Source organism: Emydura macquarii, unplaced genomic scaffold (assembly GCF_026122565.2).
Source record: "Emydura macquarii macquarii isolate MOO-44397 ecotype Brisbane River unplaced genomic scaffold, CSIRO-AGI_Emac_v2 contig_3517, whole genome shotgun sequence".
NCBI classification, from domain to species: Eukaryota; Metazoa; Chordata; order Testudines; family Chelidae; genus Emydura; species Emydura macquarii.
Window position 1 is genome coordinate 3,606,974 of NW_027133654.1, and position 17,655 is coordinate 3,624,628.

General features: G+C 37.5%; 1 protein-coding gene across 1 annotated transcript in view; it reads left to right on the plus strand.

Annotated features, from left to right (window-relative positions):
- HEATR1 (HEAT repeat containing 1) overlaps nt 1-17,655 on the plus strand; it is a 53,172-nt gene that overhangs the window by 33,761 nt on the left and 1,756 nt on the right. The window contains exons 29-43 of the mRNA XM_067535966.1: nt 1,657-1,785; nt 4,095-4,325; nt 5,812-5,938; nt 7,135-7,301; nt 9,023-9,069; nt 9,908-10,031; nt 10,508-10,648; nt 10,888-11,180; nt 11,858-12,008; nt 12,640-12,798; nt 13,439-13,573; nt 13,863-13,967; nt 14,075-14,243; nt 15,154-15,308; nt 16,163-16,321. Of these exons, the coding sequence (XP_067392067.1) occupies nt 1,657-1,785; nt 4,095-4,325; nt 5,812-5,938; nt 7,135-7,301; nt 9,023-9,069; nt 9,908-10,031; nt 10,508-10,648; nt 10,888-11,180; nt 11,858-12,008; nt 12,640-12,798; nt 13,439-13,573; nt 13,863-13,967; nt 14,075-14,243; nt 15,154-15,308; nt 16,163-16,321 (2,292 nt within the window). The remainder of the gene's footprint in view (nt 1-1,656; nt 1,786-4,094; nt 4,326-5,811; nt 5,939-7,134; nt 7,302-9,022; nt 9,070-9,907; nt 10,032-10,507; nt 10,649-10,887; nt 11,181-11,857; nt 12,009-12,639; nt 12,799-13,438; nt 13,574-13,862; nt 13,968-14,074; nt 14,244-15,153; nt 15,309-16,162; nt 16,322-17,655) is intronic.

A 17,655-nucleotide genomic window follows, 5' to 3' on the forward strand; every position in this document is an offset into this window, starting at 1 on the left:
GTATTAAGAGAGGAGAAAAAAGAAAGCTTAAAAGATGTAAAGGACTTCAGCAGAGAAACTACTCCTGAAAGGAACGGGACAAAAATAGATGTCCCTTAAATTCTTTTGAGGAGATTTCCACTCCCATTTATTTATTTAAAAACAGAAAGATACTTTGCCTCTGTGTTTTTAATCACTGATTATCAAGGATCTTATTATCCCTGCCACAGAAAAAGCCATGGGGAATGGGAAACTTATTACAAAAGGCAATACAGTTCAACATGACATTATCCCTCTCAGGTTAAATGGTGCACCCCACTTTTCTGTTATATTCAAGGCCTTTTGCCCTCCTTTTCTTCTTTCTCCCCTCCATACCGTGCAGCATAGGGGAGCATCTGGCACAAACAAACAGCACAGTGAAAGATATTCTTAGTGGTTTTTATCTCGTGCAACAGTGTAATGATTTTATTGAATAATGTTTTAAGTCTTTGAAACACCTTCTGAAATAAGAGTTCTGTTCTCTTCTTGGGCTGAAGCTTGCATATGCAACGATTATTAAAATAAGTTACACAGGTAGTATTAAAAGTGTACCTGTATATAAAGGCTCCCCCCCCCCCCCTTTTTCCCATTATTCAGTCTATCAGTTGAGAAGTTGAAAAATCAAGTGCTTCTCCTCATGATTAAACTGAAATGTATTTGACAGGTAGTTTTTAATTACTTTATGGGAACCCAATATATAACACGTAAACAATTGTCCGTCCGTCCATTAATACTGAGTCAGTGACTGGTTTTCATGTTTTAAATAAAGCACATATTTGGCTGGAATATTAAATATCTTTCTAAACATGGCATATTTATTCTGCTTGTTAAGGCTGGATAGGAAACCTGTTCACAGCCTCTTACATTGTGCTCTTATAAAACCAGTGACAAAGACTTTGGCAAGATGGTGCTACTGCCAGTACTCTGAGAGTTGTCTGAAGTACTAAGCTACATTAAACTGAAAAGAAGTTTCAAATTGAATTTGTATTTAAATTAACAATGTGGTTGTAGGTAACCTAAAGAAGTCAGAAAACTAACATTTAAAGCAGATGCTCAATTATTACCTCACATTGTGTCATCTCTGGTATTTCAGGTATTTGGAAGATAGAGGGGGCAGCTAGGTTTCCAACTTCTATTGAGAGTTGTTGGGAGTTGTGTACCGAATTCACATTTGTGTCTTTGAAAATCTACTTTCAGATGATTTTGCATATCATTGTACTGCATTATCTGGATATAAGAGCATAACAAACTTCATCAGCTTTAAGTCTCAATTCTTTTTCTTTAGTAATTTACTTAGATTCTTGGTTTTATTTCTAAATATTATATACCCTTGAGCATAGTCACTCTGTGACTTCCAGGGACACCAACAACTTGAAATCTAGTCAGTTTAAAAAAAAAAAAAAGTGAATAGAGAATTGTTTTCTCTAATTTTTTTCAGTTATGGTAAACTTAGGTATTATTTATTAAAAAGAAAAAAAAAAGAGCCAGATAAAGAGTCAAAAACCCATAAGATGTACTGAAAAAAATATGGAAAAAAACAAAACCATAAACACACACACACCTCCTACAGAAATTAGTAGTTTTAGTATCTAAAACTGAAAACACTAATCTTTAGTTTTTTGGGTGGTTGTTTTTCAGGATAAAGTTCTCCACAACATCATGCCCATTTTTACATTCATGGGGGCAAACGTCATGCGTCTAGATGATACTTATAGTTTCCAAATAATTAATAAGACGGTGAAGATGGTTATTCCTGCTCTTATACAGGTAAGGTTGTTTTCTTTCATTAGAATCAGGAAGAAGACTCTGAACAGGTTTTTTGGGTATGAGGTTTGTTTTGCTTTTGTTTGTTTGTTTATTGGTTTTTATTGGGTTGGTTTTTTTTCCCCCGAAAGCATTAATAAATACATTTATAGCATGTTCCAGAAGATTTCTGGGTATCGCCAGACATGATTAGTCCTAAGGTCTAATAAAAAGTACTATTGAAAAAGCATCCTCCTTATCCAGGGGAGTGAGAAATGGATTTTACACAGGTGGAATGAAAGTCATTACTTATATAGCTAGTTTGGAGCATTTCTTTTCGTGTACAGGTCTCAGTGACATACTTAAAAGCCTCATAATGATTTCATTAAAATACCATATGTTGCCAGAATGTGGCCTGAAATGTTTAAAAAAATATTTTCTAGCTTATTTATCAAAGAACAGTTAGAAATATCAAATCTGGTGTTCCCTGATTTTGTTGAACTCATTGGAGATCACAGATCTTTTAACTCTTTTTTGCTGGCCATTTGAGTTAAAGAAGTATGAACCCAAACCAAACAAACAAAAGTTAGAAAAAGACCAAATAAAAACACTTTCCCTGAATCTGGTTTCACTTAACATTGTCCCTAACATTCTTCAGTCGTCCATGAGTTCTCACAAAAAACATAGTGGGTGAAATCTGAATTTCTAACGTAAACACAAGTAGGAAAAAAAAATCCGTGGTTGGAAAACCCTTCGGGCCCCCTTCATGCATCATAAAGAAGCAAAAAGAGCAAAATTTGAAAAGTAACTTGTAATTATACAGAAGGGGCGTTTTTATAGAAAGTCTTTAGTCATTTACATTTTGTGAAAAAATTCAAAATGTATAACTAAATTGTACTGAAAGTACCAGTGTCACTTATTCAGTGCTTGCAACCTCACCCACTTGTGGCTGATTTTTGAATGTGCTTTAAATTTGCATAGCTAAACGTACTCCAATAAACTGCTTCCAGCATATAGAGGTTATTCAACGGCATATAGGGGTTACTGTTTTAATGCCTCTCAAATTTCACTTCAGCCTCCAGACATGAGTAATTAAAGCTATGAAATGCCAAAAACTTCAAAAATCATCCCTAAAGATCATGTCACTGAGTTTGGCAAGGACAAATTTCACGTTGATGGTAATGTGCTGTTCTGTACTGTATACAGCAAGGCTGTGGATTATGTTCCAAGGCAGACAGTTGTAGAACACATGGAAAGCATTAAACATAAACTGAATAAAAAGAAACAAAGCGAAAGGCTGAAACAGCAGGGCCATTGACAACAGTAAAGAAACAATGCACTGTGACTGGATCATTCCAGCGTTTTTGTGCATTAAAAATAATTCTGAAAGTACAGAATACAGATGTAGAAGTATTTGGTATATGTAAGAAATACAAATTGCAATTTTATTAATTGTATTTTATTATCATGATTGATGACAATGGTAGGCTTCAAACTTGCTTAAAAATTGTAAATATATCAATAAAACATTATGTTCAACTGACATCTATATATATTGTGACTAGGGAAACTAAAGTTCAGTGTTTCATTTTAAGTGTGGAAAAACGTGGATTTTTTTTTTTTTATTCTTTCTTTCATCTGGGAATTTTGAGGTTGTTTATCACAGAAAACTAGGATCCCTGGTAATTACTGAATAATGGAGCAATTACCCAATGTGAAAACAAATCTATATATGCATATATGTTTGTATATATAATTATTACATATAGATAGTGGTCTGTTAATGAGCTGATATTCTCCAAGTCCTACCAAAATTGTTTTTATTACAGTGTAAAATTTGAGGAAAGACTTAAAATGCATGCTGAGAGTGAGATTTTCAAATGTGCTCAGCGCTGATCTCCTTTGAAAATCTCCCATTGACTTCAGGGAGAATAAACTAAAGGTGTTGCTGAGTACTTTTCATAATTCATGAGAGCATTTTAATAAAATACTTGCATAAAACTCAAAGAAAATTCGATGACTGAAAATTGTTTAGAAAAACATCCAGTCTCTTGTTAGCCCCACTTTGCACTGGTGCAGCAAATCTACATTAGGGGGCTCGTACACAATTCTGCCGGTGAAGACTTCTGTGATATCAACAAGCCTTACATTTTTGCAAGGTGAAGCCTTAGATGTTTATCTTGTGATTGTAATGTTTGGCAATGGTCTTGCTTTGATTTATGTGGTGCACAGGAACAATTCCCACCTCTTTATTTGCTTTATGTGCATACAAAATCCTCGTTAGATTGTGCCTGTTAAGGATAATTCATTGTAACTCCCTATGTTGTTCATAGGCTGAAGATGCTGGGTCTCCAGAGGCTGCACAGAGCGTGGAGGAGGTAGTTATTAAAATCATACACGTATTTGTGGATGCCTTGCCTCATGTGCCTGAGCACAGACGCCTGCCAATCCTGGCTCAGCTGATTGATACCTTGGGAGGGGAACGATTCCTCTGGGTTCTTCTTGTGCTCTTGTTTGAACAGCATGTAACCAAAACAGTGACTGCAGCAACCAATGGAGAGAAGGTCAGAACAATGAGGAGATTAACTTTTTTTTTCCTTTTCTTTTAAAAATGTAAACCGTGAAAATAACTGCATGTATTCCATATAGTGGTGTTGTAGCGGTGTTGGTCCCAGGATATGAAAGAGACAAGGTGGATGAGGGAATATCTTTTATTGGACCATCTTCTGTTGGTGAGAGAGACAAACTTTCAAGTTTACAGTAAACTCGAAAGATGGTCTCTTTCACCAAACAGAAGTTGGTCCAATAAAAGATATTACCTCACCTACCTTGACTCTTTAGCATGTATTCCATTCAGTTTAACGGTTTCTCTTTAGAAAGATGTGAGATAAGACCTTGTCTACCCTACAAAAATAACCATCTGTAAGCACTGTTGCTACCAAAACATGAGGATGATGTTGATTATTATTTGTATTGCAGTAACACCGAAGAGCCCCAATCATACGTTAGGACCCTTTGTGCTAGGTGCTGTACAAACATAACAGAAAGTCAGTCCCTACCCCAAAGAGCTTACAATCTAAGTAGTAATGTTTTAACAGTTTTTTTCCTTGCCTGTGTGGCTGACTGAAATGAGATTCTTTGGTGTGGATTTTATTCTTCCACATAGGCCAGAATAAACCATATTATATCACAGTTTGGCCACAGAAATGTACTTTTTTTTTTTTGTAGTGTAGACAGGATTTTCATGTAAATTGTTAAAGGAAAACTGTTAGCATAGTTTAGGCTCAGAATTTAGGGTGTGTTTATTTTTTTAGTGGAGGTGATTATATTTTTTATGAATGGAGATTTTTATATTTGCAGCCCTCAACCATGTTGTGAACCCAAACACAATAGCACTTTGCTATTACATGGTTTTCAGAAAGTCTAGTTTCTGCATCCAGGCTGAGTGACATTCAGAAAAGATTCAAACAGCATTAATGGGGAAAAGTTAGGTAGATTTTTACAATTTTCAGTTTTAATTATCACATTCAGTGTTAATAGCACAGCTATTGCTGTAATGTTTCACGACCTATTGGGCCAAATTCAGCCCTGCCTAGGTTTCAGTGGATGTGGTACTCACATCTTGGCTCCATTGGGCCTATTTTTTGTTAGTTTGTTTTAAAAGACCAAGTTAGGTTTTGAGGAGGTCTGTTTTCTCTTGTGTAAAAATCAATAAATACAACAAATTTCTTAGTGACTCCTTTTCTAATGTATTTAGAGGTTATGGAGCGTGGAACGTTTCACTATCGATAATTTGTTCAGATCCAGCTGAAGTTAGTGGTAAGCCATAGTCATTACCACAGTATGGCTGTTCGATAGTATGTGGAATGAACTGTTGGTCTCTGTCCATTCAGAGGGGACATGAGTCTACCAATACATCTTGCTGCTGCTGTTTGCATTAGTGACCAAGAATTCCTTAGTACTGTACATTCACACACATTCAACAATAACAATTTTCTTTTATTTTTAATTCTTGAAATAAATATTTTCTCTTTTTAATCCTTTAAACAGGATGCCGTTTTGGAGACAGACATTGAATTTTGGATTTCTGTCTGTTGTGAGTTTAGTGTTCAACATCAATTCCAGAGCTTGATGAAAATAATCCAGTACTTAACAAAACTGCCAGAGAACAAAGAAGGTAATCACAAAACAGACTTGAATGTGAACCAACAGATAGATGAATGTTAACCTTAATGTTACTTCTGTTGTTGAAGGTTTTGGGATGCTGAATTACCTTAATTGTGTATCTCTCACTCATTCATTTAGAACTACAGTTAAGAAGCATATATCCTTTTTGTGCCTAAAAATTTAATTTCAAAATACTTTGAGTATTCAGGGCCAAATAGTACTTTTCCTTCATAGAATACAGTAATATTTTCCAGAGTAGTTTGGTTTAAAATGAAAAGGAACCACGCATAGGAATTAGTGTATAGAAGAAAACGTGTAATATAGTATAGGCTTGTTTTATAAGTCTGTTCTTTAAAGCAAACAAGATTGCAGGGACTTATGAACTCATATTTTTTAATGGACTTGTTTGAAATTCAGAACAGTATGTCCTGATACTTTTTTTTTTTAAATCCATTATTTAAGTGTTGCAAGGAGTTTTCCTTTCCCAGGCCTGAAAGCAACATCTCCAAATATGCTCAGTCTAGGATTTTGTGACCCAACTTCTAAAAGCCCTCTTGGTGACATCCTGTTCGTGGCCCATTTCCTATATAGCTTTTTCACAACACACAAAAGGAAAGATAAAATATATACAGTTTATAATGCAGAAAGAATCAGACAAAATCTTAATATCTGTATTAGAAGTTAATGAAATGGAGATGTGTTCCCTTCTCCTGTATTTTTGTATCTTGCTTCAGACTTAATAGAGAGAGGATGCTGGGACTTTGCAAAATGAATACAGCTAACACAAAGCTAACTGACTGGAGTTCAGAACTCGTGCTGTTTTGCTTGAGCCTTTGGCTTGCCTATTGTACAGTATCACTGTAATAATGAAGAAATTAGCAAAGAATGGGAGAGAACTGATAACTTCATATAGCATTTTGTAGAAGAGTATATTGAAAAATACAGAGGACTCTTTTGGGCCTGATCCTTCCATTCTTGCACAAGCAAAACTCCTGTTGAAGTCAATGGGATTTTTGCCATTGTGAGGACTGTAGGACTGGACGCTAAATCTCAGTTACCAAGTTCACCTACACTACTGAACAATTCAGCACTTATTTGCCCTTTAACTGTTGCAACATTTTATTTCAGTTTTAGTAATTGGCAATCAAAAGCTTTTCTCTTGGTCATTGCTGAGAAAGTAAATTTGTTTGGGGGATGTTTTATCAGATGGTCCTGGATCAAAAAAAACAAGAACGTGCAAGACGAAAACACAAGATGAAGAAGTGCAGCTTTTTAGTGTGGAGTCTCACACAGGCAAACAATTGCGACATTTTAAATTTTTATCTGTCTCCTTCATGGCACAGCTTCTGGCTTCTCAAAGTTTTGTGAAAAAGGTAATGCAGACTTTTTTCTAAAGTGCTCATATTTACAATGTCTTTAATTATAGTTTGGTTTTCTTTTGATTCTGAACACATCTGGTTTATATACATTCTGCTATATATTTGACTAACTGCCTTTTACACAGTTCTGAAGACTTTTTGCAGTTTGTTGTTAGTAAAAGTTTGTTGATTTCTTTTGCAGTTTTCTTTCAAAGAGACCTAGTCTGTGTGAATTGAATATTAGGTAAAAGACAGGGTAAATCCTGGCGACAATGAAGTCAATGGCAAATAGTCTCGATAATTGGCTGATATCACACTATCTGGATTCACCAGATTGCAGCACTATAACTCAAAGGTAACTTTTGTTTTTTTGTTTTTGTATAATATATTGTAAGGTGCCTTTGAGTTATAGTGTTGGAATCTGGTAAAACTCTCAAGTCAGAGGTGAAAAATTATACTATTAAATCTTAAAGGACCAAACACGTTTTTAAAAAAAATCAGTTTAGGGGAACTAGAGGCTTGGGATAGTTGGTGAGATGTGAAATTTTTCACCTCTAGGTCAGTGGTTCCCAGCTGTTTTGAGTGAAAGCCCCCCCTAGTTAACACTAGGTAAAACACGTGCCGCACCTCCCACCAGCCATAAACACATATAACCCCTATAAACAGCATATAAATAAATGTTATTTAATGATAACAGCAAATTACATAATAATTAGTAAATTACTCTGACCTGAGTAAGAAGCTAAGCCTACCCTGGTGCAACTGCCACCGCACACCCCATGTGTCCCTGTCTCTTCCTGTCCCTCATGGACGGAGGGTGATAGAGGCAGGCTCTGGCAAGTGGTCTGGGGCTGCTCCAGGCCCCCACCGGCGTCGGGCTGCTCCTCTCCAACCAGGCACCTGGCCAGTGCAGGACTAGGGGTGGCTGCTTCTCCATTTGGGTCTGCTGCTCGAGTCCAGCTGGCACGGAGCTTGGGGGAGCTGTGCCTGGCCGACATGGAACTCGGGGGTCTGTTCCTCTGCTCTGGCTGGCACAGAGTTCGAGGCTGCTGCACCCAGCGCGGAGCTTGGGGGGCTAAATGATCTCAATATTACTGAAGCCTTATGGCCCCCCTGTAATTTTTGGCACCCCACCTCCCCACCAAGGGGGTGCTTCCTCCAGATTGGGAACCGTTGCCCTAGGTCACTGATTCAAATCCAGCCCTAGTTGGTAGCATTTATCAGTCCGTCTGACTGCAGTTTGGTGGCTTACATGAAATGAGTCAGTGATCTGTCTCTTTGTGCAATACCACCATTGCAATTGGTATTTGTAGGCTGGGCGCTTTCACTAGCAGTCTCAGCAGAGAGGCCAGGGACTGAAGGGCCATGGAAACTCAATTCCTCTCTCTTTTTTAGAGGTGATCCCTCCATCTCATGTTTGAAACATATTGACAGAGTAGCGTGAGGCAAGCTTGCACTGACGCTGCCAATCCTGTGCTTGACCTGAGGACTTCAGATACCTAACATGTCAATCCAGTGTCGTTCGTCAGCAATAAATGTACTATAAAAACGTTACAACAATCTTCAGTTGAGTTTCTTGGGTTTCATCCTATCATTAATTTTTTATGGCTAAGTTACAACTGTGGAAAAATTCTAATTGAAATGTTAACATACCCTTCATGGAAATGGTTCCAATATGTTACTGTGATACAAGTCCTAACAACTGTTTGGGTTATTTTTTTCTTGTTTTTAATCAGATAGTGGAATGTGATGGAGTTGAAGAGCTACAGGAGTCAGAGCAGAGGTACACAAAAAAGAAAGAAAACCCTCCTACAAACTTCTTATGTTTGTTACAAGTTAAGGATCTTGCTAAGTGGGCTCTCCTCATTGTGTTGGAAAAAATATTTGGGGGAATAGATATAAAATGGATATTTTTAGTGTCTCTCTTGTGAAACACCAAACAGGTTATTACACACAGGTTGTTTTCAGTTGGTTTAACTGTTACCTTATTTTTGGGTTTGTTTATTTCTGACAGATGAAGTGCTTTTTAAAAAATTAATTCTGCCCCTTTTAGGTGACTTTATATATTTACTTTAATGTTTACATAAGCATATAGCTGCCATGGTAAGAGGGTCTCTAAAAATCTGAAATTATATCTGAAATTCTTCTAGCCAAAACACTTGTTGCTCCTTCAGTCCCATGAAATATCCCTTGTCAGTGGAAGCCCTTTTATCAGAATGAGAGAATTACAGTCATCACAGATGTAATTTAAAAGAGCTGAATGTAACAGATGTTTCAGTGCAGTAAAATTTAGGTTTGGGGGGGGGGGAGGTGTAACTTGCATGGGATGATGGTCAATAAAGAAGAGATGTATGGCACAAGTGAAGTTCTGCACCCTTACTAGTTTCCAGACTTTCATTAATTAATTTCTAGAGGCTTTTGGCAGAATGATTATTCTGTAGAAATTATGATAAAATGGTTAGAGGGTTGGATGGACTCATTTTAATATCTAGATAAAATGTAAATAGTTTTCTGTAGTGGATATTTGTTTTACCCTCATTATTGTCCTGTGAAATTTCCTGCCCTCCAGGAATAAAATCCTTTTGTAAATGTTACTCATTAAAAGATGTTTCTCCATCTAGATTATTAGAAGAAGTTCTTCGCTACATAAATGTTGTGGCACACTCAGTGGAAGAAAATGCAGACAATCCGACAGCAAAGTTTTGGAGGGCTCTGCTCAATAAGTCTTATGATATGCTAGATAAAGTGAGTTTTCATTCGTCCACTTGCTGGCTTTGGTTTTCCTTCTCTTTTTTTAAAAATGATGATAATAACATTTCTGTTTGTCTTATTTTTTGTGAGAGAAGGTGGGTGAGGTAATATCTTTTGTTGGACCAACTTCTGTTGGTGAGAGAGACAAGCTTTCAAGCTTATACAGAGCTCTTCTTCAGGTCTGGTTGACCTGAAGAAGAGCTCTATGTAAGCTTGAAAGCTTGTCTCTCTCACCAACAGAAGTTGGTCCAACAAAAGAAATATCTTACCCACCTTGTCTCTCTAATATCCTGGGACCAGCATGCTACACCATGCTTTTCCTTCTCTTCTGATCCCCTCTTTTGCTCTCAGGATGTCCACTTTGGAATTGTTAGTTCACCTTCTTTACTTTATTGGGGATTAGGATGGTGAAATACAGGAAAAAAACATTACTGTTGCTATTGGTTTTTTTTTTTTTTTTTTTTTTACAGGTCAATGCCTTATTGCCAACACAGACATTTATCCCTGTCATTAGGGGACTAATGACAAACCAGCTGCCTTCTGTGAGACGCAAAGCAATGGATCTCTTGAACAATAAATTGCAGCAGCGCACACGTTGGCAGAAGGCCCAAGTAAGGCAAAGGGTTAAATCCATTCTTTTTGTTTAGACTATTTGCACCTTTCTGCTGATGTAGATAGGTGACGTGTAAGGGCAGGTGTAGAATTTTCTGATAGAAATGTGAGTTTCACATTAGCAGTGTACCTTTTGAGTAGCAAGATGTACTCCACCCACACACAATAACTTGCAAGATCTGAACTTAGCTATGTTTTTAATTTCATATCTAATATGTGTGTTCTTTTGTTCTCTGAGGTTCGGCAGCTCTTAGAACTAATTCCAGAGCTAATCACTATTGTACAGCGTAAAATAAATGAAGAGGAGGAGGAGCAAGCCATCAACAGGCAGACCGCTTTGTTCAGTCTCAAACTGCTGTGCAAATGTTTTGGCACAGAACATCCAGAGTCTTTTGTGCCTGTTCTGAAGGCTGCCGTTGACCTGATTTCTTTGGAAAGGAAAGAAGAAAGGAATGTGATGGGAAGTGCTTTGCTATGTGTAGCTGAGGTCACCTGTACACTGAAAGCACTGACAATACCTCATCTTCCAAGGTATCATCATTTTCTTTAAAGGATTCAGTGCAGCAGAAACTACATCAGATAAAATGTATTATTAAGGAAGACTGGCTTAAGCTGCTGTTAAACTAATTGGTAGTCTGTATGTGGACAGTGTGCTTTGCAGAAGTGGATGAAGGCATTCCAATACCTGTGTGTTCTCCTGAGTACTTATAGTGAGAGAACTATGAAGCAAATGATGCATTAGTTATGTAAGGATTGGAGATCATTTAATAATTACAGAAGTTCTTGCAGACTCTGTCAAACGGCCTACATTACCACTGTAAGCCTGACTGTATTTAAAACATAGAAACCTTGCTCAGCACAGTTGGAAAATAGCTATGATACAACTCTGTTTAGTTCTGCCTGTTCACATGGAACTCAGGCATTTAATAAACAGCTTTTTAAGAATGCTTTAGCCTTCATTAAAATGATCAATTTCGTAGTGTAGTGTAAATCTAATGTTCTTAAAAACTTTTTGAAAAATAGAATAGAGAAGTGAATCCAAAAGGCCAGTTTTTAAAAAATAGACTCTGAAATTGTGCATGTAGAAATTCTAGACATGAAAAGTTGTGCCTGCATTTTTATAGGCTGGATTGAGACCTGTTTGGAAATTTGCCTCCAAATTTGCAATTGACAATGGATTTACCTTTGTTTTACTTGATTATTTGCAGGCTGATGCCAGCATTGCTGAAGACCCTAAAACACAAAAGGGAGCTGATCTCTAATGAGATTTACTTGCTTAGTGCAGTGACTGCACTACTGAAAGTTGTGGCAACACTACCACACTTCATTAGTCCCTATCTGTTGGATTCTTTGCTTCAGGTGAGCCATCACTGTCTTAATATGGGTGAGGGGATAAGACTTAACTACCTTATGAGGAAGCTAAAATTATGGTGGTCATGCAGGATTTTGCAGTGAACTAAAATGAGAATTTTGTCACCTGGATACCTGGGGGAGATCTCCTGATTCTGCTTCTACTCAGCCTCCTTTAGTAGATGATCATGGAATGATGCAGCTGGTATTCTCCTCCAACCTTTCAGAGACTTAACTTGCTACTTTAGGAGGTAGGGTGTGAACTTTGAGGGATTTTCTCCTGCACCCTTTTTTCAGTTTTTATTTACTGAAGGAGAAAACGTCTTGTATGCAAACTTCATAAATTGTAGTGTTTACAGTAGTACAGACAGCTGAACTGGTCAATAATCCAATATGCGTCTAACTATGGTGGCTCTTTGCTTCTAATAATGGTTCTTAACACTAACATAGTGCTTTTTATTTCCGAAATGCTTTTCAAGTGCTAATTAAACTGAGTATAAACCTTTAAAATTAAGTAAGTGATTTCTTTGTTGGTTCCTAGACTACAGTACTTTTCTGGAGGAGATTATTGTGAAAACAGCTCTTGAATGGTTCATTTTACTATTTTTGTTGTTGTTGTTGTTCTTGAATTTTCTGATAGGTTGTTTGCTTGGAAAAGATTGCGATGGAATTGGGTCCTTCATCCCAGCTTAATCTCCGTGTAACATCATTGAAAACTATGTTAGCTACACAGCTTGATCCCAGAGTTCTCTTGCCAGCGATTACCAAGTGTTACAATGAACTTGCAAATGCTTGGAAGGTTAGGATTTTTTTCATTCATTAGTGAAGCGAATGGAAATGTAATTATAATGAATCAGAAAAGATAGAATAGATAGGGATCCACCAGCCTGGAGTATTCACATGCTAGATGGCAAGTATGGGAGACAATTCTGTTCATGAAAGCTTTGATTTATTTGCTAGGGATATAAATTAGGAATCACAGCTCTCCTCTGTACCTTGCTACTATCTCCTGCTTGGGCTTTTAAGATTGGCTGCCAGGATTGGGGAGGGAAAGTAAACTCTTTAAAGAGACTCTTCCTCTTTAAGCCATAACTTATAAACAAACACATTTCATCGCCTTTTATTGATAGTGCCTTAGATTAGCAGAAGTGAAAGATTTTTTTTAAAAGCTAGTTTACATACACCCTCTCAACTTCTTTATTTATCTCCACTTGGGCAGTGAAAATCAGTTAAATCAGTTTCATTGTGTTTAGTCAGATGCACCTTTGGGTTCTTAATGGTGCAAATTTGTGGTTTCTAATGAATGGAAATGTTTATTTGTTTAAAGAGCATGTATTCACTTGTATTTTTGTAAAATAAATGGTGGAAGGAATTCAGTTGATCTGAGGATCTATGGATGTGACTTCTTTTTAACCATGCCTTTATTTGATCTTTTACAGAACCGTTTGGGTCCTCTAATGGACATTCTTAAAGAACACATTACAATTATGGAGAGAAACCAGCTCATCTCCCATCAGTCTGAGTTGACAGCATTTTTCATGAAAGCCCTGGACTTCAGAACAGAGCACTCACAGGTGGAATATTGGCAATTCTTAAAAAGCAAGAATGGATGTGGCTTTATATGTTAATATTAGAAGTTCTTTATAAGAATATGTCAGAGTAGCTCCTGCTAAAAGCATTTTCTGCACTTCTGAGAATTGTGTATTCAGCTATGAGAGAAGTGCTCCTGGTGAATAGAAAAATTTCGCTACACAAGTGTCTTGGACATAAACATAGTAGAGATAGTCAGGCTGTGTTAATGGATGCTCATTGGCTGTGAGTCTTACTGTATGGATTTTGAATTATACCTTCCACTTGTTCTAGGATGATCTGGAGGAAGTTGGTAGAACAGAGACTCATATTATTAGCTGTTTAATTAGCATGGTCATGAAGCTTTCGGAGGTTTCTTTCAGACCCCTCTTCTTCAAGGTAGGAACTTGAATATAGTCCATCAGTGTCAGCACATCTGTATTTACAAATATGTAAATGTAGCAAAAACTAATCTGTGAATCTCTCTCTCTCTCTCTCTCTCTCAGTTATATGATTGGTCCAAATCAGAGGGCACCTCAAAGGACAGACTGTTGACATTCTACCGGTTAGCAGATTGCATTGCAGACAAGCTCAAGGGTCTTTTCACCCTGTTTGCTGGTAATTTAGTGAAGCCTTTTGCTGACACCCTGAACCAGATTAACAGCTCCAAAACTGGTAGGTCTCCAGTTACTATGGTTATCAAAGAAGGCACAGTTCAAATGTAATATCACAGTAAGCTTGCTGTCTCTGTGTGCCTCCCACCACCCTTGTCCCCTAATTTCTTCCCGCTTTCTCTTGCATCTTGCAGCAAGATAGCTTACTCATTCTGGGGAATGCAAAAGGATGTATTCATTTGGGGTTTGTGGGCTAAAAGTAAAAAACATAGGAATATTCTTCAACCCGGGGAAGTCATTCCACTCAAGAAATTTCTGTTGGAGTCAACGAATATTGCACTTGTAGGATGAGTGCAGCCTATTTCAAGCATCTGCTTTCTTATGTTTCACTCATTGACTCCCCTGACAAGGCCACTTACAACATACCAGCATTGGCTTGGACTCCTCAGTTTGATGAAGTATTTGCTGCAGTTTTGTTTTGTTTTCCCCTCCTCATTTCAAAACTCAGGCAATCAGCAAACACGTTGGCAACAGGATGTTTCCATATGTAGCAGCCTGTACATCAGTAGCACTAATTGTCAGATTCTTCAGTTAGTTCCTAGGACCTTTCCCGCAAGTTGTGTGTTCCCCTTCCTACACAGCTATATGCCACATCCAGCAGCGACAGCATTAGTCTAAGCAACAGTAATCTGAACTGCAAAAGCATGAGCTATAAGGTTGTATTGCACATTACATTTCACAGGGCTATGTGGACTAGATTTAATCACATGTGACATCCAGGCCATAGGCCAATTACTTCTCACTCATTTCTTAAAGAGAATGATGGTAACATTGGCTGCTGCGTAATCTCTCATTTCATTATAGCCAGTACCAGTTACATGAACAGCTAACAATATTTCTGATTTCTGGTGTTTGCGGAGCCAAGTGCCTTCTTCATGTTTTTCCTTTTGCCTTCTGTTTTCCATACGCAGATGACGCTTTCTTTGACTCTGAGAACAGCATTGAAAAGAGCTGTTTATTGCTGCAGTTCATCCTTGATTGTTTGCACAAAATCTTCCTCTTTGACACCCAGCGTTTTGTAAGCAAAGAGAGAGCAGAAACATTGATGGTTCCCCTAGTTGACCAGGTACTGACACGTACATTGAAAGGAGATTTTTGCTAGATTATCCAAGTATTGTATTCCTGTTTCATTTAAAAGGTTTTTTGCTGACTGTTAAAGGTTTAGATTATATTCCTTATAATTTGTCATGGACTTGGCCTTTTTGGGATTAATCCCTCGCTGTTCCCATTTTATTTCCAATAATCGTATTACTATTTAGTACTTGACTTAAAGCACTTCAGCATGTTGCCTAAATAACCCCTGCACCTCAGTTTTCTCATCTGCAAAATTAATACTTATCTACCTACCTTGGGTATTGGAAGGATTAAATGACTTGCCCAAAGCTCAGGAGTTTCCTGGTTCCTTGTCTTTGCATAGACCTTTAAATTTCCCTGTCACACAGTTAGATATTCTGCAGTGCTAGCCAACGCCACCTCCAAATTGGATGGTCACTGCTGCATGATGAGGCACTTTCTGTCTTCTCTCCCAACTCCTGCTGGCCAAGTGCCAGGCTCTCAGCCAGTATTTATCAGCCAAAAATGTGCGGTCCCAAGGAATTAAACATGAGTTTTTCATATGCCAGTGAACAATGAATGGTACCATTAAATCCTAAACCCAGAATAGGGAGTTCATAGCTGAAAGATATTAGGGGAATCATCATTTTTAAATTTAACTTTTTGGATTTTATCTTACTGGTGTTTTTTGAACCTTTCCTTAATGCTTTGGCCTTCGGAATCTCACTCCACTAAGTTTCAAATTCTTGTGTTGAGAAATATGAACCTACCTTGGTGGAGTGAGAGGACAGTGGGATGTTTTTAAGCCTCGGTTAAACAGTTGAGCCTTTCTGTTTGACTTGCTTTGTGATCGTTTTACTCCTGCAGCTAGAAAACATGCTTGGAGGAGAAGAGAAGTTCCAGGAAAGAGTGACAATGCACCTGATTCCTTGTATAGCTCAATTTTCAATTGCAATGGCAGATGATTCTCTGTGGAAACCACTGAACTATCAGATTCTGTTGAAGACAAGGCACACATCACCTAAGGTATGAATCTGGATTATCTTTTAGCAGAATATGAGTGTGTTTAAGCTGCTGTGCATACAAAGGACATGTGGGTTGGCTGGCATTGCTTGACATGAAACTTGCTGTTTATGATAACCTATATTATTAATACAGCCGATCCTTTTTATAGTGTGCATGGAGTAGCTTTAGAGTAGATGCCTAAAGATAATTATGGGCAATTGTTCATCAGCCTCTAAGGGCTGAGCTCTGTTTTTGCAGGGTTTCACTTTGTCTTTTGTTCATGTTCCATATTTACAGTACATCTAAGTGTGGCAGAATTTTATATATATATATTTATAATTATAACGTATCAATGTTTATTTTTAAGTATTTTTTCCATTTTTATCTATTTTCACGGTTGTGGGGAAATTCTGGGCAGGGTGTGAAAAAACAATTTATTTAATGACACATAAAAGATTTAAAAGGTTAAAGCTTTATAACCATTAAAACACAAATTGTCAATCTCACATGTCAATGTAAATATCCTTAAACCAAACTCCTAAATTTTCAAGCATTATTTTTCTTTTTTGCCTATCTGTACATTTTGATTATCAAAGGAAATATTTTTCTTGGTTTGTGTATGGTGAAATCTACATGTATGGATAAAAATCTAAGTATATCAGGCTCCTAGGAATGGTTAATGAGAAGTTACAGGTTCTTATGTCTTCAGTAAATTGATAACACCCACCTCTATTTCTACTAATTGGCTGAAGCAGAAGAAGAGATGACTCACTGTTTTATGAGTGGGATTAGGATGACAGCAAACTGGCTAAGACTGAGCTAATTTTGACAAATTGTGGGGAGCAACTGGAAGAATAAGAAAGCATATCACAATTTCAGAACAAACATATCTTATCTTTTGAGCCAGATGTGTAATCTGTGAACCCCAGACTGTTGTTAGATGCCCAACTTTCAGCTGTGGTGAAGAGCACTTTGTTCTTTCAGCTCTCAGTACAGAGAGAGACCTTTTATTGTATGTGTGAAGCTTGTTACACTTATTTGTCTTTTTGTTATAAAAGAGACTTCAGTAATGTATTCCATTTGGGGCTATGCCTTGAGACCAGCTGGAGGCTAAAACTGACAGGGACTGCAGCAGTCATTTTATTAAGTGGACTAGTACATCAAGAGCACAAACACCCATGCGCCTTAACTTTTGCTGGATGGTTGTAGGCTCCCTGGTGTGACTCAAGCTGATCGTCTTGACATTCAAGGCATCTCTACACAAGCCATAGAGTGAGCCACCCACCCTGCTCTGACACTCCGACAGTGGAGCTCACACTAGCGCTCTAAAAATAGCTCTGTTGACAGTACTTAAG